The sequence below is a fragment of the Balaenoptera musculus genome, chromosome 16 (genome assembly GCF_009873245.2).
Source record: "Balaenoptera musculus isolate JJ_BM4_2016_0621 chromosome 16, mBalMus1.pri.v3, whole genome shotgun sequence".
In the NCBI taxonomy this organism is placed as follows: Eukaryota; Metazoa; Chordata; class Mammalia; order Artiodactyla; family Balaenopteridae; genus Balaenoptera; species Balaenoptera musculus.
The window spans coordinates 15,942,509-15,965,939 of NC_045800.1; the positions used below are offsets into that span (position 1 = coordinate 15,942,509).

Below are 23,431 nucleotides of genomic sequence, written 5' to 3' on the forward strand. Positions count from 1 at the left end.
AGTTAAGGTTGCTAGGATTTTATGACTGATTGAATATGAGGAATGAAGAAGGATCCAGGTTTCCAGTTGGACTGCCTGGGTGGACAGATGGTTGCCACCAACTAAGGATATACAGGAACACTGGATAGGCTAGTGCAGGGAGAGAGTTCAGTTTGGGATACATTGAGGCTGAGCCCACATGGTCCATACAGAGTCTCGAAGGCTTAGCACTCGAGAGGTACTGGTCTGTGTTGGGAAGAAGGGTTCGAAAGTGGTTGGCATCCAGATAATGGCTGAAGCTCTACAGTTGTGCGTGGAATTCCCCTGGGAAAGGGCAAAAGGCAGGAACTGAATAATAACGATGCCAGTGTCTGAAGGAAGCAGAACCTAATTTCCATTTGTAACCTTGGAAAATGTGCCCATCTGGTAATGAGATGGAGAAAGTGATTTAATTAATGGATAGATTCTATAATTAAAAGAAAAGGAGATCCCCATAGCTTCTGTTATTCTTTATAATAACCCAATGGAAATAAAATGTGGCTGCAGGCTTCTGGATGGAGCTATTCTTTATCTTCAGTACTCAGTGGCTTTGTTTTTCATCCTTGCCCATTAGCAGCAACAATCCCACTAACTTAAAAGAGGTTTTTTCTTTTTAATGCTATCCATTCATTCTGATATTGTTCCAGTGATATGATCATTTTTTAATGTAGCACCTTGTCTGCATCAGGATTGTAATACATGCTCTGTAAGAGAATAAGAAACCTATTTAAATAGTATAAATTTAATATTTAATAATTACATATTTAATATTTAATTATATTTAAGTTAATTATAATTATATACACAGTTCATCATATACATTGTTGACACATTAGATTGTTCATTATAATTATTGTTGTCTATCTTCGGCATTTTTTTTCAGGATAATGCCCTAGATCTGGTTTTCTTCCAGAAAGTTCTAGAGCATTTAGAAACGTTGAGGGACCAGAGGATTGAGAAGGGCTTTCTAGCCAAATGTTCTGTTTTCAGTGAGCCTTTCCTGGACTATACTGTATAAGATTTCAGCTGCTCCCTATACCATATCTCTTTCTGCTGTATCTTTTTTCCTTAACATTTATCATTATTTAGTATATTTTATTCATGCATCTTTACCCCCTACTAAAGAGTAAGCTCCCCTCGAGGGCAGAGATTTTTGTCTGGTTTGTTTACTACTGTGTACCTGGTACCTAAAACAATGCCCGACGTATTAGGTGCCCAATAAGGGGAAAGCTGACTGAATGAATGAATGACCAGTAACCGTGTATTTCTTTGGCACTTGAATATTTGTAAGTGTTTCTAATGGCATAGCTAGTCAACAAGATTTATTGAGTGCTTACTATGATATATGCCCTCAAATGCTTACTAGACAGCAACATTATCTTTTGAAAAGAATGAGTGTAAGTAAAGCTATCTGTCATTGATTACAGAGCTACACGTCTGCCTGGCAGATGGAACAGATAAGAGAACTTGTGCTGAAGGCTACTGTCAGGCAGCGCTTGGGTGGGATGTTGCTGCTGTTTAGTTCTTTATGCTGGTTTAGCCCCTTAGCTTTCACTTAACCCACTGGATATACCCCACTGCATGTGGGGTATTTTCGGACTCAAGTGGACATTGATAAAGCTCTAGTAAAATGGAAGAAATTTCTTGTATTCCCTAAGTGCTGAGCTCGGGCTTTTAATACCTATTTAGAGAATCTGACTCATTTGGAAATTGATTAAATGGAAGAATTAATCAGGATGCAAGAAAAATAAGTCTGATGCAAATGTGCTCCCTTCTCACAGCAAATCAGAAACCACTTTCATGCCATCTTTTGTTGATAAAAGAATAATCCTGTGTAGTTTATCTTTTGAATCTTGCACCCGTGTTAAAGTGTTACCTAGTCAAATAAATATAATTTAGAGTATAAGGTTTTGAATTCCAAAGTGAAATAGGATAAAGGCTCAGAACTTCTCCAAAATACGCTGCTTAACAATTTTGACTCTTGTTGGGAGATAATTATCCATGGGTCTCTTGTGAGCATAGGCGCCGGTAGCTTTTTGTTCTGAATTATCTTTCCAAGGATGTTTGTATAGTGAACATTCTTGGAAGATAGAGATAATGTTTCCCTCTGGAGTAGGGGACGGATTTGTTTGCTGTCTAGTATAATAAAGATAATGTCTGCCTCTAGAACAAAGGTTGGATAGATTTGCTTGCAGCTCATTATGAAAGATTGGGGTTTCCGAAGCTCGGGGTTCCTCAGTACACAAACCCCTTGCATGAGCAGCATCCTGGTGACCTGCTTCTCTTGCCTCTGTGGGATTTGGGGGGTCATGGGGAATGGGTAACAAATATGAAGCTCATGTTACTCGCCCTGAGTCATAAAGTCTTTCGCTTCTTAAAAAAAAAAAAAAAAAAAGTCTTTTGCTTCTGACCCAGGAGTTTCATGTCTTCTGCCAGCATCCATGAAATCAGGGCAGGCTAACTTGTTAGCTTGCAGGTAAAAATCTCAAGTTCTTTATAGTTCTTGAGAGCTCTGTTTTGTGTCCATGAAAGCTTACTTTTTGGGAAAGGGAACGCTGAAGTTCACCCAGCTTGATCAAAGAAGAACACATTTTCTAAGAAGATGATTTGTACAACAAAGGTTATGGGAGTGTTTATATCATAGAGGAGGGAGGAAAACGGAAATGTTCCTCAAACATTTTTAAAGCAAACACTGAACTCATCCTGTTGCTGGTTCTTTTCACGTCCTGACCCTGAACCCTTGGAGTACCCCATGGTCAGACCTCATCTCTATGTCCACTTTCTAGTGACCTCATCTAGTCTCACGGTTTACAAGTACCATCTGTACCCTGACAAATACCAACTCGATTACTCTCCCCTGCAATCCAGACTGGTATCTTCAAAGGCCTTCTCAGCATCTCCGGCAGGCCTCTCAAACCTAATTCCTGGTTACTAGCACCATCCCTACCCCCTAACCTTCTCCTCCAGTCTTTTAATTTCAGCAGTTGTCAAGACCTTCCTCCCAGTTGCTCAGGCTAAAAACGTTGGAGTCATTTTCACTCCTCTTCTTCTTTCACATGAAGCAAGTATTCCACCAACAAATCCCTTTGGCCCTATCTTCATAATGTATACAAAAATCTGACCATTTACACTGGATTAATAATGGTATTGGGTCTCCCTGCATCTGCCGTTGCCCCCCTTCCCCAGATTATTCTTAATGCAGTAGCCAAGGTGATCCTTAAAAATAAAGCCAGATCCTGTCACCTTTCCAAAGAATTCCCACATCTTTCAGAATGAAAGCCAAAGACCTTAATTTGACCTTCAGGGTCCCTCCTCACTGTTACTCCCAGTCCTCATGTCCCACCACTTTCTCTCTGGCTCCCTCTGCCAAGCTACACTGACCTGTTTGATTGCTCTTAAACAAACCAAGCATTGAAGCACCTCAGGACCTTTGCACTTACTGTTCCTTTTGTTTGACAAGCTTTTATCCAGATATGTGCCTGGCGCCCTCCATAACTTCCTTTGGGTCTCTTCTCAAATGACACTTATCAATGAGATCATCTTTGACACCATCTGATATGGGTAGATGTGTATATGTGTATCTGTGTGTGTTTACATATATATGTATTTATATACGATTTAAGTTATGTATGGTTTGTTGGTTGCCTGTCTACCCCTGCTAGAATGTAGGCACCAACAGGGTTTGTACAGCAGTCCTTAGGAAGAAACCTAGCTTACATTAGGCACTCAATAATAATTGCTGAATGAATGAATGAAATGTTTATCATTGATTGATACTAATTACACATTATTATTTCCAATTATTAAATCCAGGTCACCCCAGGCTTGATTTCAATCAATGTCTCCTTAAGTGTGGGAAGGAGAAAATTATTTTTGTAGTTCCCAGATACAGCATTTCTCACACAGGGAAAAAATATTCTCTCTTCAATATTTTTTCAACGCTTCTAATTTCATGAAGCAGAAAATCTTTATAACAAAGAGAGAATAGCTGTCAGGCCCAGGGCCTTGATCAAGCAATGATATCAAAGCTCCAACTGAATTACATTATTTAATTATTTATTTCTACAGATACTTTATATAGAGGGCAAGTGGCCCTGGAAGTTTTGATTTACAGTAGTGGTATACATTTGCCTTTTAAAATAATTGTACTTCATAAAAGTGAGATTTATTTGTCTCTATCCTGCCTAAGGAGAGTGCAGGCCTGACTGAGAGCAGAGACCGAGGCCAGTGCCAGCTGAAGGTTTGGGTGGGGCTCAGAATACAGAAGCAGCCTCTTCAGCTGCCTGTTCAGGAACTTCTTTTTCAGATGCACTTCCATGATTACAGACCATGTAATGAACAACAAAGCCGTGTGGCTGACAGGGTCTTGGTACTCCAGCCGGGTGTCAGGCCTGAGCCTCTGAGGTGGGAGAGCTGAGTTCAGGACATTGGTCCACCAGAGACCTCCCAGCCCCACATAATATCAACCGGCGAGAGATCTTCCAGAGACCTCTGTCTCAATGCTAAGGCCCAACTCCACTCAACAAGAGCAAGCTCCAGTGCTGAACACCCCATGCCACACAACTACCAAGACAAGAACACAACCTTACCCATTAGCAGAGAGGCTGCCTAAAATCATAATAAGTTCACAGACACCCCAAAACACACCACTGGATGCAGTCCTGCCCACCAGAAAGACAAGATCCAGCCTCATCCACCAGAACGCAGGCACCAGTCCCCTCCACCAGGAAGCCTACACAACCCACTGAACCAACCTTACCCACTGGGGGCAGACACCAAAAACAACAGGAACTACGAACCTGCAGCCTGCAAAAAGGAGACCCCAAACACAGTAAATTAAGCAAAATGAGAAGACAGAGAAACATGCAGCAGATGAAGGAGCAAGGTAAAAACCAATCAGACCAAACAAATGAAGAGGAAATAGGCAGTCTACCTGAAAAAGAATTCAGAGTAATGATAGTAAAGATGATCCAAAATCTTGGAAACAGAATGGAGAAAATACAAGAAACTTTAAACAAAGAACTAGAAGAACTAGAGAACAAACAAACTATGATGAACAACACAATAAATGAAATTTAAAATTCTCTAGAAGGAATCAATAGCAGAATAACTGAGGCAGAAGAACGGATAAGTGACCTGGAAGATAAAATAGTGGAAATAACTACCACAGAGCAGAATAAAGAAAAAAGAATGAAAAGAATTGAGGACAATCTCAGAGACCTCTGGGACAACATTAAATGCACCAGCATTCGAATTATAGGGGTCAAAGAAGAAGAGAAAAAGAAAGGGACTGAGAAAATATTTGAAGAGATTATAGTTGAAAACTTCCTTAATATGGGAAAGGAAATAGTCAATCAGGTCCAGGAAGTGCAGAGAGTTCCATACAGGATAAATCCAAGGAGAAACACGCCAAGACACGTATTAATCAAATTATCAAAAATTAAATACAAAGGAAAAATATTAAAAGCAGCAAGGGAAAAGCAACAAATAACATACAAGGGAATTCCCATAAGGTTAACAGCTGATCTTTCAGCAGAAACTGCAAGCCAGAAGTCTGTGGCAGGACATATTTAAAGTGATGAAAGGGAAAAACCTACAACCAAGATTACTCTACCCAGCAAGGATCTCATTCAGATTCGACAGAGAAATTAAAACCTTTACAGACAATCAAAAGCTAAGGGAATTCAGCACCACCAAACCAGCTTTACAACAAATGCTAAAAGAACTTCTCTAGGCAGGAAACACAAGAGAAGGGAAAGACCTACAATAACAAACCCAAAACAATTGAGAAAATGGTAATAGGAACATACATATTGGTAGTTACCATAAATGTAAATGGATTAAATGCTTCAACCAAAAGACATAGTCTGGCTGAACGGATACAAAAACCAGACCTGTATATATGCTGTCTACAAGAGACCCACTTCAGACCTAGTGACGCATACAGACTGAAAATGAGGGTATGGAAAAAGATATTCCATGCAAATGGAAATCAAAAGAAAGCTGGAGTAGCAATTCTCATATCAGACAAAATAAACTTTAAAATAAAGACTATTACAAGAGACAAAGCAGGACACTACATAATGATCAAGGAATCAATTCAAGAAGCTATAAAAATTGTAAATATTTATTGACCCAACATAGGAGCACCTCTATACATAAGGCAAATGCTAACAACCATAAAAGAGGAAATCAACAGTAACACAATCATAGTAGGGGACTTTAACACCCCACTTTCACCAATGGACAGATCATCCAAAATGAAAATAAATAAGAAAACACAGGCTTTAAATGATACACTAAACAAGATGGACTTAATTGATATTTATAGGACATTCCATCCAAAAACAACAGAATACACTTTCTTCTCAAGTGCTCATGGAACATTCTCCAAGATAGATCATATCTTGGGTCACAAATCAAGCCTTGGTAAATTTAAGAAAATTGTAATTGTATCAAGTATCTTTTCTGACCACAACGCTATGAGACTAGATATCATTACAGGAAACAAACTGTAAAAAATACAAACACATGGAGGCTAAACAATACACTACTAAATAACCACGAGATCACTGAAGAAATCAAAGAGGAAATAAAAAAATACCTAGAAACAAATGACAATGAAAACACCATGACCCAAAACCTATGGGATGCAGCAAAAGCATTTCTAAGAGGGAAGTTTATAGCAATACAATCCTACCTCAAGAAACAAGAAACATCTCAAATGAACAACCTAACCTTACACCTAAAGCAAGTAGAGAAAGAAGAACAAAACAAACTCAAAGTTAGCAGAAGGAAAGAAATCATAAAGATCAGGTCAGAAATAAATGAAAAAGAAATGAAGGGAATGATAGCAAAGATCAATAAAACTAAAAGATAGTTCTTTCAGAAGATAAACAAAAGTGATAAACCATTAGCCAGACTCATCACAAAAAAAAAGGAAAAGACTCAAATCAATAGAATTAGAAATGAAAAAGGAGAAGTAACAACTGACACTGCAGAAATACAAAGGATCATGAGAGATTACTACAAGCAACTATATGCCAATAAAATGGACAACTTGGAAGAAGCAGACAAATACTTAGAAATACACAACCTTCCAAGACTGAACCAGGAAGAAATAGAAAATATGAACAGACCAATCACAAGCACTGAAATTGAAACTGTGATTAAAAATCTTCTAACAAACAAAAACCCAGGACCAGATGGCTTCACAGACGAAGTCTATCAAACATTTAGAGAAGAGCTAACACCTATCCTTCTCAAACTCTTCCAAAATATAGCAGAGGGAGGAACACTCCCAAACTCATTCTGTGAGGCCACCATCACCCTGATACCAAAACCAGACAAAGGTGTCACAAAAAAAGAAAACTACAGGCCAATATCACTGATGAACATAGATGCAAAAATCCTCAACAAAATACTAGCAAACAGAATCCAACAGCACATTAAAAGGATCATACACCATGATCAAGTGAGATTTATCCCGGGAATGCAAGGATTCTTCAATATACACAAATCAATCAATGTGATACACCATATTAACAAATGGAAGGAGAAAAACCATATGATCATCTCAGTAGATGCAGAAAAAACTTTCAACAGAATTCAACACCAATTTATGATTAAAACCCTCCAGAAAGTAAGCATAGAGGGAACTTACCGCAACATAATAAAGGCCATATATGAAAAACCCAAAACCAACATCATTCTCAATGGTGAAAAACTGAAACCATTTCCACTAAGATCAGGAACAAGACAGGGTTGCCCACTCTCACCACTATTATTCAACATAGTTTTGGAAGTTTTAGCCACAGCAATCAGAGAAGAAAAAGAAATAAAAGGAATCCAAATCGGAAAAGAAGTAAAACTGTCACTGTTTGCAGATGACATGATACTATACGTAGAGAATCCTAAAGATGCTACCAGAAAACTACTAGGACTAATCAATGAATTTGGTAAAGTAGCAGGATACAAAATTAATGCACAGAAATCTCTTGCATTCCTATATACTAATGATGAAAAATCTGAAAGAGAAATTAAGGAAACACTCCCATTTACCATTGCAACAAAAAGAATAAAATACCTAGGAATAAACCTACCTAAGGAGACAAAAGACCTAGAAAACTATAAGACACTGATGAAAGAAATTAAAGATGATACCAACAGATGGAGAGATATACCATGTTCTTGGATTGGAAGAATCAACATTGTGAAAATGACTATGCTACTCAAAGCAATCTACAGATTCAATGCAATCCCTATCAAACTACCAATGGCATTTTTCACAGAACTAGAACAAAAAATTTCATAATTTGTATGGAAACACAAAAGACCCCGAATAGCCAAAGCAATCTTGAGAACGAAAAATGGAGCTGGAGGAACCAGGCTCCCTGACTTCAGACTATACTACAAAGCTAGAGTAATCAAGACAGTATGGTACTGGCACAAAGACAGAAGTATAGATCAATGGAACAGGATAGAAAGCCCAGAGATAAACCCACACACATATGGTCACATTATCTTTGACAAAGGAGGCAAGAATATACAATGGAGAAAAGACAGCCTCTTCAATAAGTGGTGCTGGGAAAACTGGACAGCTACATGGAAAAGAATGAAATTAGAACACTCCCTAACACCATACACAAAAATAAACTCAAAATGGATTAAAGACCTAAATGTAAGGTCAGACACTATCAAACTCTTAGAGGAAAACATAGGCAGAACACTCTATGACATAAATCACAGCAAGATCCTTTTTGACCCACCTCCTAGAGAAATGGAAATAAAAACAAAAATAAACAAATGGGACCTAATGAAACTTAAAAGCTTTTGCACAGCAAAGGAAACCATAAACAAGATGAAAAACAACCCTCAGAATGGGAGAAAATATTTGCAAATGAAGCAACTGACAAAGGATTAATCTCCAAAATATACAAGCAGCCCATGTAACTCAATAAAAAAAAAAAAAACAGTCCAATCCAAAAATGGGCAGAAGACCTAAATAGACATTTCTCCAAACAAGATATACTGACTGCCAACAAACACATGAAAGGATGCTCAACATCACTAATCATTAGAGAAATGCAAATCAAAACTGCAACAAGGTATCACCTCACACTGGTCAGAATGGACATCATCAAAAAATCTACAAACAGTAAATGCTGGAGAGGGTGTGGAGAAAAGGGAACGCTCTTGCAGTGTTGCTGGGAATGTAAATTGATGGCTGTTCTCCAGCCACTATGGAGAACAGTACGGAGGTTCCTTAAAAAACTAAAAATAGAACTACCATATGACCCAGCAATCCCACTACTGGGCATATACCCTGAGAAAACCATAATTCAAAAAGAGTCATGTACCACAATGTTCATTGCAGCTCTATTTACGATAGCCAGGACATGGAAGCAACCTAAGTGTCCATCAGCAGATGAATGGATAAAGAAGATGTGGCACATATATACAATGGAATATTACTCAGCTGTAAAAAGAAACGAAATTGAGTTATTTTTAGTGAGGTGGATGGACCTAGAGTCTGTCATACAGGGTGAAGTAAGTCAGAAAGAGAAAAACAAATACCGTATGCTAACACATATATATGGAATCTAAAAAAAAAAAAAAAATCTTCTGAAGAACCTAGGGGCAGGACAGGAATAAAAACACAGACATAGAGAATGGACTTAAGGACATGTGAAGGGGGAAGGGTAAGCTAGGACCAAGTGAGAGAGTGGCATGGACTTACATACACTACCAAATGTAAAATAGATAGCTAGTGGGAAGCAGCTGCATAGCACAGGGAGATCAGCTCGGTGCTTTGTGACCACCTAGAGGGGTGGGATAGGGAGGTTGGGAGGGAGACGCAAGAGGGAGGAGATATGGGGATATATGTATATGTATAGCTGATTCGCTTTGTTATACAGCAGAAACTAACACACCATTGTAAAGCAATTATAATCCAATAAAGATGTTAAAAAAATAAAAATACTATAATATCAACTCTGGTTAAATCTAATGAATAAAAATGTCTGCTTCACCTAAAAAAAAAAAAGTGAGGTGATGTTTTAAAAGGCATTAAGGAAACAAAATCTATGGCAAAAAATATAGTGAAGGTGGTACATGAGTGAAATTGGGAAAGTTTGGGGAACAGTGATTCTGATATTGACTTGGATTTGCATCTGAAGTGATGAGGCTGATTTTAGTGTAGTCTTGGGACTCAAATGTTATACGATATTATAATCATGACATCTACTGAAAAGAAGAAAAACTGCACTTACGTAAATGTAGTCCAACTTTTAAACTGCTATGGTGAGGTTTGTCTGCCGCTAATGAGATTGAATTAGTGAATTTTGGTTGCAATTTGAAAAGTAAGAATTGACTCTACCATGGTCATTTCTTTCTTTCTTTTTTTAAATAAATTTATTTTTTTATTTATTTTTGGCTGTGTTGGGTCTTCATTGCTGCCCCCGGGCTCTCTCTAGTTGCAGCAAGTTGGGGCTAGTCTTTGCTGTGGTGCACAGGCTTCTCATTGCAGTGGCCTCTCTTGTTGCAGAGCATGGGGTCTAGGCGCACAGGCCTCAGTAGTTGTGGCACATGGGCTCAGTAGTTGTGGCTCGCAGGCTTTAGAACACAGGCTCAGTAGTTGTGGTGCATGGGCTTAATTGCTCCGCGGCATGTGGGATCCTCCCGGACCAAGGCTCAAACCCATGTCTCCTGCATTGGCAGGCGGATTATTAACCACTGCACCACCAGGGAAGTCCCTCAGCAAATAGTTTTTTTTTCAAGTGCCGAGGCACTCAAGAATAAGTCATACACAATCAGGTTATACATATAAGTTAGACATGACCTCTGCCTTCATAGTGGTATTCCATAGACTGAATGTTTGTGTTCCTCCCAAACTCATATGTTGAAACCCAATCCCCAATGGTGTTAGGAAGTATGGCCTCTGGGAGGTGATTAGGTCATGAGGATGAGCCCTCATGAATGGGATTAGTGCCCTTATACAAGAGACCCCAAAGAGCTCCCTCATCCCTTCTGCCATATGAGGACCTAATGAGAAGACTGCTCTCTGAACCAAGAAGCAGGCTCTCACCAGACACTGAATCAGCTGTCAACTTGATCTTGGACTTCACAGTCTCCAGAACTGTGAAAAATAAAGTTCAATTGTTTATTAACCACTCAGTCTGTGGTATTTCGTTATAGCAGCCTGAATGGACTAAGACAAGCTATTAATCAGACATTGAAATAATCATAAAACTATGACTTACCGACTGTCATTGGTGCAATAAAGGGAAAATGAGAAGATCTGCCTGGGCAAAAATGTGAGCTTGTAACAGGAGGATCTCAATGTGTTTGTGGTGGGGGGATGGGCAGGTGGTCAGGAAAGGCTTTCCTACCCCACCCCCATCTCTCCTGGAAGAGAAATTTGAGCTGCCGTGTAAAGGATGAAAGTACAGTAGCCACTTAATTTTTCCTTGTAATAAAAGTCCGCTAAATGGACTTCATTATTCCAAAGAGCAGATTTGCATTCTTTTCTTACTAAAAGTCACTTAAATTTTGGCATAAATCAATCTGGGAATATCGACACTTGATGGCCTTCAAATGTTTACCATGTGAAATGTTTATAGAGCATCTATCATCTGTCCATTCACCATCCTAGGCTATGGAGGTCTGAAAGGTATTTATAACATGATGCCTACCCCTAAAGAGCTTGTGATCTGGTGGCAAGCAGTGTGCTTACTAGAGGAACCATGGCTGGTAGCAGGACAGGTGCAGGTGAGTGGTCCAGAGCACAGGTGCAGTGAGTCCAAGACTGCAGAGACCACCTAGAGCTGAATGGTCCAGGGATGTTGCCAAGAAGGGGACAAGATATGATAAAACACGGATGCTCCAGAAAACATAATAACCTTCCCAGGACCGGAAAGGGGGAGCATGCTAGTTGTGGTCAGGGGTAAGGGCTGCTTTGTTCAAGGTGATGGAGACAGGGGTATGTCTGGAGTTGACACTGGCCTTCATTTGGGGAAGCAAGCTTCCTGCTGGAAATGAATGGAGCCATAACCCTCCTACTGTCATTTGAAAGATGGCATTTTAATCATTAATTAGAGTAACTTTATTCCATTTCAAAAATGGAACTAGTGTTGTATGTTATTTATAGCCACATAGTTTTAAAAAGACTTCTGAACATTGGACGTCTGTGGAAATTTTTAAAAATCAGATCACATGAGCTCGTCTCTCAAGATAGCATTGGCAGAAATCTGCATACAGAATATGTCTTAATAGAGACTGTTGCCACTTCGCAATGTGAGGCTTAACTGTGTGTTAGAGGGTGTGGGAAATGCTACCTTTTGATGCTCATAGCCCATGAACATCAAAATTATTTTTAAAGTGTTTATCTAAAACTATTAGAAAATCTGGGTTACAACTTCTACTGATGTCAATGAATTGCAATATATTTTTCAAGAATTAGTCTTTAAAGACTGGGTTCTTTGAAAGGGCTTGGGAAAAGCATCCCATCTCCAATAGCCCTTTCCATTTTTGCCGTCTTCGGGTTTATAAGATGTTTACCAGACCAGGATCATTCCATGTAGAATATGTGTATTTATAAAGTGCAAGGATTTTATGGAGTAAAGTGGATGAAAACCGAGGGGTGGGTGGGTTGAATATACAGATTAAGAGTTTTCTATGTTTAGTTTTTTTTTAAGTAAAATTATATTATCTAATTTATATGCTATAAGAACTAACTCTTCATGTTTGTATCTCATTTCCAAAATGGTACTTTAGGTGCTGATAAAATAATAAATTTGATGCTCTTTTCATTGCAATGTAATCTCTATGATTTGATCTAGCTGTATGGGTCAAGAAAGTAACATTATCACATTGTCCATACGGAAAAGGATAAGTACTCTTCTATCCTGAATGGAAAGGCCATTTATTCTGTCATAAATATTTTCTAACCATAGATATAGTATAGCCTCTTTCAAGAGCCTGTTCTCATTTGTAATCACGTCTATGGTTATAGCTATAAGCTTATCTAACCTGATCTCTTGGTACATGTAAAGCAAATGTTTCCCCAGTTTGTCCTTTAGATGGAAAAGAGCTGATTATTGATTTCCTTAAAATAACCCACCATACACTTAAAGACCATAATTACCCTGACCTCTTTTCTTTGGTCTAATCCCAATTCCATTTACCTTTTATTTTCTTAGCTCTTCTCTCCCAGCCCTTTAATTACTCCTGTTGCTACTCTGTGATCCCATTCTAGTTTCTTTTCATGCACCTTAAATTATGGAGCACATAACCAGTCACAGTCTTATTCTCTGTAATCAGGACCTTCTTGGTATTGTGAGCCCAAAGCAGAGCTATAGTGTGACCCTACACATCGCACATGTGAATTGAAATGGTCTCTTGAGTTGTTGAGTTACAGTCAATTTCAGTTGTGAAGGAAGTTCAGAGTCTTAAAAGACTCAAGAAGTTGAGAGAGGGTGGAGTTACTACCTTGGCACCACTATTTTGATGCCAATTTGGTACTTGCAGAAGCGAAGACAGGATTACTGGCTCTTTCTTTATGCTGTGCCAGAGCAACTTGGTTCTGCCCACACTGTCCTGGTTGAAAGCAATATGAAATAGGAGGAAAGGGACAATAAGTTTCCATCTCTCTAAGTATCGTGGAAGATATAAAACAGCATAAGAAGTGGTATTTGCCTTTAATAAGCTTGCAACTGAGATAAGGAAAAAATCTCAATGGCAGTATAAGGTACAAGATAACATATTAAGAGTCAAACGTTAATAATTGTTCTGAGCCCAGAGAAAGCAGAGCCAGAGGGGACTGGAAGAAACCATCAGCTTCATCACAAGGTCAAACCTGAGTGGGGCCTGGGAGGCTGGCTGGGGTTGGTATGGGTGTTGGCAGGAGGTGGGAGGAGGTGTCTATCCAGCAGGGGGGTGGGAGGGTCAGTTTGACTGGAATAAAGCGCTCATGATCAAGAAGAGTCAGATGAATGTTTGGTAGATGCCAGGGCCTTAGATGCAAGGTCAAAGTGTTTGCAGAGTGAAGCAGGAGGTCTTTTACCATAATACTTGGGAGGAGGTGTGCAGGGTAGATTGGGCAGGAGAAACCAGAGAAAAAGAGCCCATTAAGAGGGTTAATAGACCCCATGCTAACTGCTTTTTTGTGGTTGCTGGTAAAAATGGCTATGCATCTGTGCCTTTATCTGTTTTCTGCAGGTTCAGCTTATAGATACACATATAATTCTCATGGAGGCTCTGTCCTTAGTGTCTGGGAGTTCATAAAAGGCAAAGATACATGACTGAGCTCTTTATGGGGACTGAAAAAGGGAAAGGGAGAGGAGAGAATATAGACCTTAAAATTTACCTGTGGGCCCAAAATTCCAGTGGGTGGCTTAATCTGAGGTAGGCTTACCTGGGATAAGCAAGATCCTATTAAGTCTGGCCAGCCTTTCATTTCTTCCTTGTGCACATTTTCAGCATTTATGCATGATCTTTCCTAATTATTAAGTAATCTATGCTATCAGAGAAGACTTTAATACTTGTTTTGTGTTATGGGCCAAAACCAAAACAAAACAGTACACTGAGTGAGAGATATTATTCTGGGTGATATCTTTGTTATTTGAGCTGGTTATAATTAATGTGGATTAACATAGTTAATCCACAGCAAGCATTAAAAACAAACTTACTTTGTAGTTGAAGATTTTATTAGTAAAAGAGGTTCCTAAATGTTTCCTCTTCAGCCAAGTCTCTTTAGTTATTATTGTAAACTCAGACTTGGAATTAATACAGCCCCTCAAATGCCTGGCTTTGGGGTCTCATTTTGCCATCTGGTTGGACTTCTATCTTCTTTCTAACTATCTTCTTTCCCAGAAATGATCATCGATTTCATTGAGCATTTAGAAGTTAAGGTGAAAACTATTTAAATATGTTTTTGAGGCTTAGTATTTGCTTCCAGGGTGATGCATTAGCTAATAGTTATTTTTGGTGGAAGCTGCCCCCTCTTATTATTGTTTATGAGTCTCTGTTCAGCTATTTTGAACTCTGGGCGACAGCATGTAGTACTTTGGAGCTACGGTGTATGGTGCTTTCAAACACACTGCTCTGGATTTCAGAGCAGAATCTGATTCAGTGAGACCCCACCCTGTAATAGAATTGGGAGTGGTTTGGGAAGATGCTATGTCAAAGTCTACCTTTGTATTTTCTATGAAAAAAGGATTTGAGGAAATGAACAGAATAACATCTTGGGTGAAATAAAATTCTTTTAAAATTTAGTTGGAGTAGAGGATGGATGAAGAGGATGGGAGGTATGTGATATTCACGGTGCAGATCCACCCATGAAGTGTTTGAGAGTTGCGTACCCTGTGTCCATCCCAGCCCTGCTTCTGCCCATGGCAGCCTAAGAGGAGGCAGGGCTAGTGCTGGCCCAGGCCAGGTAGAATGGGGTTTCACCTGTAAAGCAGAACTTCTAGACCACATAGCCCTTTTAGGGTGTGGAGAAAAGGGAACCCTCGTATGCTGTTGACGGGAATGTAAATTGGTGTGGCCACTATGAAAAACGGTATGGAGGTTCCTCAGAAAACTAAAAATAGATCTACCATATGATCCAGCAATCCCACTCCTGGGTGTTTATCTGAAGGAAACAAAAACACTAATTAGAAAAGATACATGCACCCATAACTGAATCACTTTGCTGTACAGCAACAATTAACACAACACTGTAAATCAACTATAGTTCAATTTAAAAAAAGAAAGGACACATGCACCCCTATGCTCACTGCAGCATTATTTACAGTAGCCAAAGTATAGACGCAACCTAAATGCCCATCAATAGATGAATGGATAAAAAAGATGTGATGTATATACACAATGGAATATTACTCAGCCATAAAAGAGAATGAAATCTTGCCATTTGCGACAACATGGATGGGCCTGGAGGGCGTTATGCTAAGTGAAATAAGTCAGACAGAGAAAGACAAATACTGTATGATTTCACTTTTGTGTGGAATCTAAAAACAAAACAAATGAACAAATAGCAAATAACAAAACAGAAACAGAGTCATAGATACAGAGAACAAACAGGTGGATGCTTGGGGGAGGGTTGAAGGGGGAGAAGATAAATAGGTGATGGAGATTAAGAGGTACAAACTTCCAGCTGCAAAATAAATGAGTCACCAGTATGAAATGTACAGTGTGGGGAATATAGTCAGTAATTATGTAATATCTTCCTGTGGTGAGAGAATTTAACTGGACTTATTGTGGTGGTCATTTTGAAATGTATAGAAATATCAAATTACTAAGGTGAGTATCAAGAACCAGCATAGTGGGCTTCCCTGGTGGTGCAGTGGTTAAGAATCCACCTGCCGATGCAGGGGACACGGGTTTGATCCCTGGTCTGGGAAGATCCCACATGCTGGAGCAACTAAGCCCGTGGGCCACAACTACTGAGCCTGTGCTCTAGAGCCTGCGAGCCACAACTGCTGAGCCCGTGTGCCACAACTACTGATGCCTGCACACCTAGAGCCCGTGCTCTGCAACAAGACAAGCCACGGCAATGAGAAGCCTGCGTGCAGCAACGAAGACCCAGGACAACCAAAAATAAAATAAATAAAATAAATTTATTTTTTAAAAAATGACTAGCATAGTGTTGTAGGTCAATTGTACTTCAAAAACAAACACACACATTCATAGAGAAAGAGATCAAATTTGTGGTTACCAGAGGTGGGAGTGGGGGAGGGGGAGTTGGATGAAGACAATAAAAAGGTACAAACTCCCAGTTATAAGATAAATAAGTGCTAGTGATGTAATGTACAACGTGATAAATATAGTTAACACTGCTGTGTGTTGTATATGAAAGTCGTTACAAGGGTGAATCCTAAGAGTTCTCATCACAAGAAAAAAAATTTTCTATTTCTTTAATTTTGTATCTATATGAGATAATGGATGTTCACTAAACTTATTGTGATAATCATTTCATGATGTATGTAAATCAGATCACTATGCTGTATACGTTAAATTTGTACAGTGCTGTATGTCACTTATATCTCAATAAAAGTGGAAGAAAAAATAAAAATAATGTAAAAAATAAGAAAGAAAGAAGGAAGAAGGAAAGAAAGAAGGAAAGAAAGAAAGGAAGAAAGGAAGAAAGGAAAAGTAAGAAAGAAAGAAGGAAAGCAAGCACATGGCCCTTATCGCCAGAAATGAGCAGGTGTAACCCAGATCCTGCCATGAAAAGCCTTCATTTCCCTGGGGCAAGTTCAGAAGGGCTCTTCATGCCCTGTGATGGGCTGACCAGCTGGCAGAGTGCCAGACCACAAAACCAGCGCCTGCCCTAGAAAAGAGAAGAAAGAACCCACCTAAGGCTCCAGGCCCCCAGTTAGAATTCTTATGTTGCTCAAAACTAAATTGATCACGTTTGCTTGACATCCCTCCCTCTCTCACTAGGATGAATTGATTAAAACACCAATGAGACCAGCAGAGATGTTCAATCTCCAGATCTAGATGAAGAAAATGTCTCTTGCATTTTACCTCCAAGCAACCTTTGGGCAGAGTTTTAAGTATTACCTATTCTCCTAAATTTCTGGCAGTATGAACTAGTTGACAGATGGACTGTCTCTGAAATGAATTTGTTGCAACATAAAATGTAACTGCTGTTTTTAGAAAGTTGAAGAAATAGTTGCTACTACAACCCTGTTCATGCCGCTAGAATACTATGCTGTTTTCACCCTTATTTGACACCTCCGTACTTTGTTCCCCTCCTGTTCTGTGGTATTTTTACAACACAAGCAGCTCCTGTTAACTTTTTTTTAAAAGGTGTAAGATTTTTTAAATGTGCTGTTACTATTTTCACAACTTTTATATAAAATTGCTTCGATGTACATATTCCTACTTAACTAGTTAATGGAATGCCTTGGTTTGCAGAGAATGAATTCAGGGGTGTCACACCTGCAAGACATATGACTGTTTGTGGCCATGCTTTAGTGATAGCAAAGCAGGCAAGATTCAGGGGGGCCTTGAGTGGGACATGTTTTAAATAATTGATCATGAGAAGAAAGCAATTGATTAATATCTTTCACTGGCAGCTCTATTTTTTTTTTTAACATCTTTATTGGAGTATAATTGCTTTACAATGGTGTGTTAGTTTCTGCTTTATAACGAAGTGAATCAGCTATACATATGCATATATCCCCATATCTCCTCCCTCTTGCGTCTTCCTACCACCCTCCCTATGGTCACCCTCTAGGTGGTCACAAAGCACTGAGCTGATCTCCCTGTGCTATGCAGCTGCTTCCCACGAGCTATCTATTTTACATTTATTAGTTTATATATGTCCATGCCACTCTCTCACTTCGTCCCAGCTTACCCTTCCCCCTCCCCGTGTCCTCAAGTGGCAGCTCTGTTTTTTTATGAAAGGAATCTATGCTTTTCCCTGGGCATATGTTAACTTTCAACCAAAGCAAAGACAAATGGAGCATCCAGAGTTAAAAACCTAAATAGAGCCTACTGAAGTTCGACCTTACTAATTGGGATTGTGTGATCATTTGGATGGGAAAGTTTTACTTTGCGCCACCAGTTAAAAGTATTTGCTAAGCTGTTAATATAAAACAGACCAAAAGTCTTTTTTAATTTTTAAAATGTTCACCTTTAGATATTTTGGGTTAAAAAGAGTAACTCCTTTGTCAAAGTGTAGTTTTCAAGAAGTTAAATACATGACTCTCATACAAATATGGAATGAACATGTACCAGAGATTTAGTCAACTCATTAATGAAGGAACTATCAGAATGTAAAGCTGGTTCAAAGGAGAACCAAAGGAATGGGTTTAAGGGCATTCAAGAAAGGATGTCGGGATAAGATGCCAGGGTTAGATATAAGACTGGTTAGCGGTCTAACAGGAGAGTAAATCTGGACAGAAATCATCTGCACATCTACCGGACAAGAAGCTACAAGTTATGGTTAATTTTCAAAGTCCAGGCTTTTAATTAGTAGTAAAGAGCTTGTCAAACACAGATCCAGTGCCCTGGGTCATGAAACAATTCTGTGTGGGCTGTTAATACTCCTGCATGACACTGGAGGAACATGCTTCTCTCCTTCACCTTGTTTACAAGGTTTGGATAATTTTCCTTAACATCTTATTATTAAAGTGAGCTTCTACCTGTATAGGCACCAGGAATAGACAAATTCTTAGAGACAGAAAGTAGAGTGGCGGTTGCCAGGGGCTGGGGGGAGGGAGGGAGAATGGGGAGTTATTGTTTTATGGGTCCAGAATTTCAGTTTTGCAAGATGAAAGATGTCCTGTGGATGCATGGGGGTGGTGACTGCACAACTATGTGAATGTGCTAAATGTCACTGAACTGTACACTTAAAAATGGTTAAGATGGTCCATTTTATGTTATGTGTGTATTAGCAAAATTAAATAATTTTAAAAAGTGAGCTGACACATAGGTATGTGAAGAAAAAGTTAACAATTCTTCATCCTACTGAGATAACCCATTTAATAGCCCTATGTTTGTCTTAACTCACTTTTCCTCGTTCATAAAAACATAAGTAGACTTTTTAAAAAAGGGATTATTAAAATTCTTTGTGAAATTTTCTCTTTTAACAATATGTCATGGACAGGCCTCTAGGTTACAGATATTGATCTAACCCATTCTTTTTAATACAAACTCCATAGAATAGATATATCGTAATTTATCCAACTATTGCTCTACTGATGGAAATTTGAGTTGTTCCCAGGTTTTGGGGTTTTTTTTTGCCAGTACACAAACTGTTATAATAAGGCCGTTTGAATACAAGAGAGTGATGCTGAAGGCCAGGACCTGAGTAAAGATGGCAAGAAGGCAGAGGAGGGAAATGGATCAAAGAAATGTTTTCTTGGGAAAATGGATTGGATTTAGTGGACAGTTGAAAATTTTGGTGTAAGAGTGGGAGAATGCATAGCGCTGCCATTTTATTAAAAGTGGGAATAGCAGAAGGTTTCAGAAGAGATGGCAGAGAAGCTGAGAGGGTAGAGTTTGTGTTGACAATGCTGTGTTTGAGTTAAGTGTGCCGTCTCTGCCCAGCTTGGGGAAGATATCACAGATAAAGACATAGATTTGAGAATCCTTCACACAAAGTCATAGTTGAAGCTCTGAGAGTGGATGAGACCTGTTCCCAGGGAGGCCTTGTATTCGAGAGGAAGGAGGTGACATCCATGGGAGTTACTTGCATTTAGGGGTCTGGCCAAGGAGACTGAGAAGTTGTGGTCAGAGGAGGAGGAGGAGGAACAGGCAAGTAAAGCCCGGAGAGGGAGGAGTCTGAGATTACGTCCCAACTAGTCCAATCTTAGGAAATGTAATAACGTTAAGTACTGTTAGGTCTGAGCAGTACGGACGTTCCCTCTCACTGCTTGCTGTGTATGCCTTTCATGACCCCTGCCTCTGTGAGTCTGTTTTCAAACGCTGGTTTCCTTGTGTATAAACCACCAGAAGCAGTGGTACAGTTTGGTAAGCCAATTTGGGCCACTGCTTTGAATTTAAGGACTAAGCCAAATCAAATGGCAAAGGGGCACAGTTTGATTTTAGTTTGGCATCTCTCAACAGTAATTACAAAGTCATTTTTTTAAGGCTAGATTAGGTTCATATAAACAAAGACTTTATTATTAAAGGAGAGTATGTGTCAATTTCACAAAGCCATGTGAACTAGAGAGGCTGCAGGGGTTCCCTAAGGAAGCAGTGAACACAGGGATTTCTAAAACATTTAGAATTAGCTTTGAAGCTGTCTCAACAATCTGTATTACCATAATTACCCTATTGCCACCAGATCTTTTTATAAAGGATCTGTGAATTTTTACATTCTGTCTACCTTAGGTGATTGGAAGGGAGACTGAAGGGAATTACTAGCAGTCCAAATGCCTTATTTTGTTACCTTTCATGGTTTTGAGAAATACCCAAGTTTGGAAGAGCAACTGAGTCATTGGAACTGCTTGACGCCACTGAAGAGTGAAATCAGTGGGAATTTGCCAAGTTTGAAGCTAGATTCAATTTATAATAATTCAAAAATTGGTTCCCAGTCTTATATCAGATACCATGGTTGGAGGTCCCTAAAGACGAATTAAAAGAAGTGAAGCTGAGGAGTCTTACCCATAAAGTGCTTTGTCATTTTGTGGGAAAATAAAAAAGAATACATAGAAAAATATTGAAGAAAAATCTCTAAGGTGTCCTGTGACCCTCAGGATTGTGTTTATTGTTGTTGAAGGAATTTGCAGGTAGAGTGAGGTTAGTCCATACTTGAGTTCTCTCGAGCCACAGGACCATTTGGTAAGGAGAAGGCAGGTGTGGCAACAGTGGGAGACTGGCAGGTTAGGGAGGCGGCAGGTGGTGAACGAGCTGGTTTCCAGGTAATGTGATCACAGTAGGTTTATATGGTGGTCATTTTCAGGCATGATGGACTCGGGCCATCATCTTGGGTTACTTGATTATAAATTGCAAAGAAGGAGGTCATAGCTGTGGAGTGTTGATCTAAACAAAGACAGATGAACCCACAGTGGAAAGCTTGTTGTAGGTTTGTGTCACCTTGAATATCTTTAGTAGTTTGCCACTAGTAGAGACTGCTAACTGAGGGTGGGGCAGTAAGATTCCATCAGAATCTTACTGTGCTCAATACTAGTTCATCTAGATGCGTTCATGTGTCATGGGAACTTATCATGTGTGCCAGTAGGTCCTTAGGAAAGCAGTTTAGTGACTGAACTCACCTCGTCCCTACCCCGGCTGAGTGCCCATACCAACTGCTTGCAGGAATAATCAGGACAAATCCTGGATTCTTCGCCCAAGGCCCTGAATTATACAGGAGTCATCCAACCTTGGGAATAGAGAGGTTAAGAATGGAGATTTCCAGCTTTGGTGTTGCTTCCCAGTCACTTGGCAGTGGAAAATCTTTACTCGCAGAGGCTGCCTTTGGCTTTAATTTTGGACCAGTTGCTGAGTCCTACTCTGGTCTTGCCTGAACATGCAGACCTGGAATCCCAGGACCTGCTTTTTTTTGCTGCATCTCCGTAATTCACAGCTGCACAGTTTTGAAAGAGATGCCAAAATCCAGACACAGCAAAGCAGCCTCTTTTGCATGTGCTGAGGTCCTGAATGACAGTTTTATCTTGGACATGTTCCCTTTTCTTTCCTCTTCTGCTTGTTCATTTTTATCTCTCTCTGTAATATATAAATAATGGACTTATCCTATTTACTGCACAGAGAAAATTAAATGTCTGAATTGTTTAGAACTATGGGAAAGTATTTCCAGAGTGTGAAAAAATAGACACTGGACATTTCAGCTTTTGGTGTAGTGGGAATTTATTACTCAGCTCAGTAACAGTTTTGGTCCAAACCAAGCAGTTGTGTGGGCAAGCAGTGCTTTCCTGAATAGCACTGCAAGAGACAGTTTTGTTCATATTTGAGACCGCATGAGCCAAAGGTATCTTTCCATCAAAGACTGATTATCTCTGAGTCTTAGACATATCACAGAAGCTGTGGAGCCCTAGCCAGTGGATTTTACTTGCATGAGACATTGCACAGCTCCCAAAGGGGAGGGAAACAAAAGGGGAGGGAGGCAAGAAAGAGAACTCAGAGCCCAACAATAAATAGCTCTTTGTACCAGTCCCCCCCTCCCAAACCCCATACTGCTGAGATCATAGAGTAAGTTAGCAGCATGCAGTAGAAGGCACTGCTGCCCAGCAGCTTGGCAGATGATGACCAGATGTGAACTTGTCTGTCCACAGTGTGTGGCTGTGACCTGGCCCAAGGGGGCTTCTTCATAAAGAACGGAGAGTATCTCTGCACCCTGGACTACCAGAGGATGTATGGCACGCGCTGCCATGGCTGCGGGGAGTTTGTGGAAGGAGAGGTGGTGACCGCCCTGGGCAAGACCTACCATCCCAACTGCTTTGCTTGTACGATCTGCAAGTAAGTGTGGCTTTCCCCAACAGAGAAGCGCTGGGTTCTGCTGTCAAAGCTTGGAATGTGCGCTTTGGTCTTCAGTTGTACTTAGTCTTATTTTTTTTTAGTATTTATTTATTTTGGCTGTGCCTGGTCTTAGCTGTGCCATATGGGATCTTTTAGTTGCAGCATGTGGGATCTAGTTCCCCGACCAGGGATCGAACCCGGGCCCCCTGCACTGGGAGCGTTGAGTCTTAACCACTGGACCACCAGGGAAGTCCCTTGAGTTGTACTTAGTCTTAAAATATCTGTTCTTTAAAAAAAATTTTTTTATTGAAGTACAGTTTGATTTACAATGTTGTGTTAGTTCCAGGTGTACAGCAAGGTGATTCAGTTATACAAATATACACATATATCTTTTTCACATTCTTTTCCATTATAGATTATTACAAGATATTGAATATAGTTCCCTGTGCTATACAGTAGGACCTTGTTGTTTATCTATTTTATA

At 39.6% G+C, this 23,431-nt stretch overlaps 1 protein-coding gene across 21 annotated transcripts in view; it reads left to right on the forward strand.

Moving 5' to 3' along the window:
- The window catches only part of ABLIM1 (actin binding LIM protein 1), a 328,315-nt gene that overhangs the window by 174,531 nt on the left and 130,353 nt on the right, over positions 1-23,431 (forward strand). For all 21 annotated transcript variants that reach the window (XM_036828267.1, XM_036828284.1, XM_036828271.1 and 18 more), the window contains exon 3: positions 22,764-22,947. In XM_036828267.1, the coding sequence (XP_036684162.1) occupies positions 22,764-22,947 (184 nt within the window). The remainder of the gene's footprint in view (positions 1-22,763; positions 22,948-23,431) is intronic.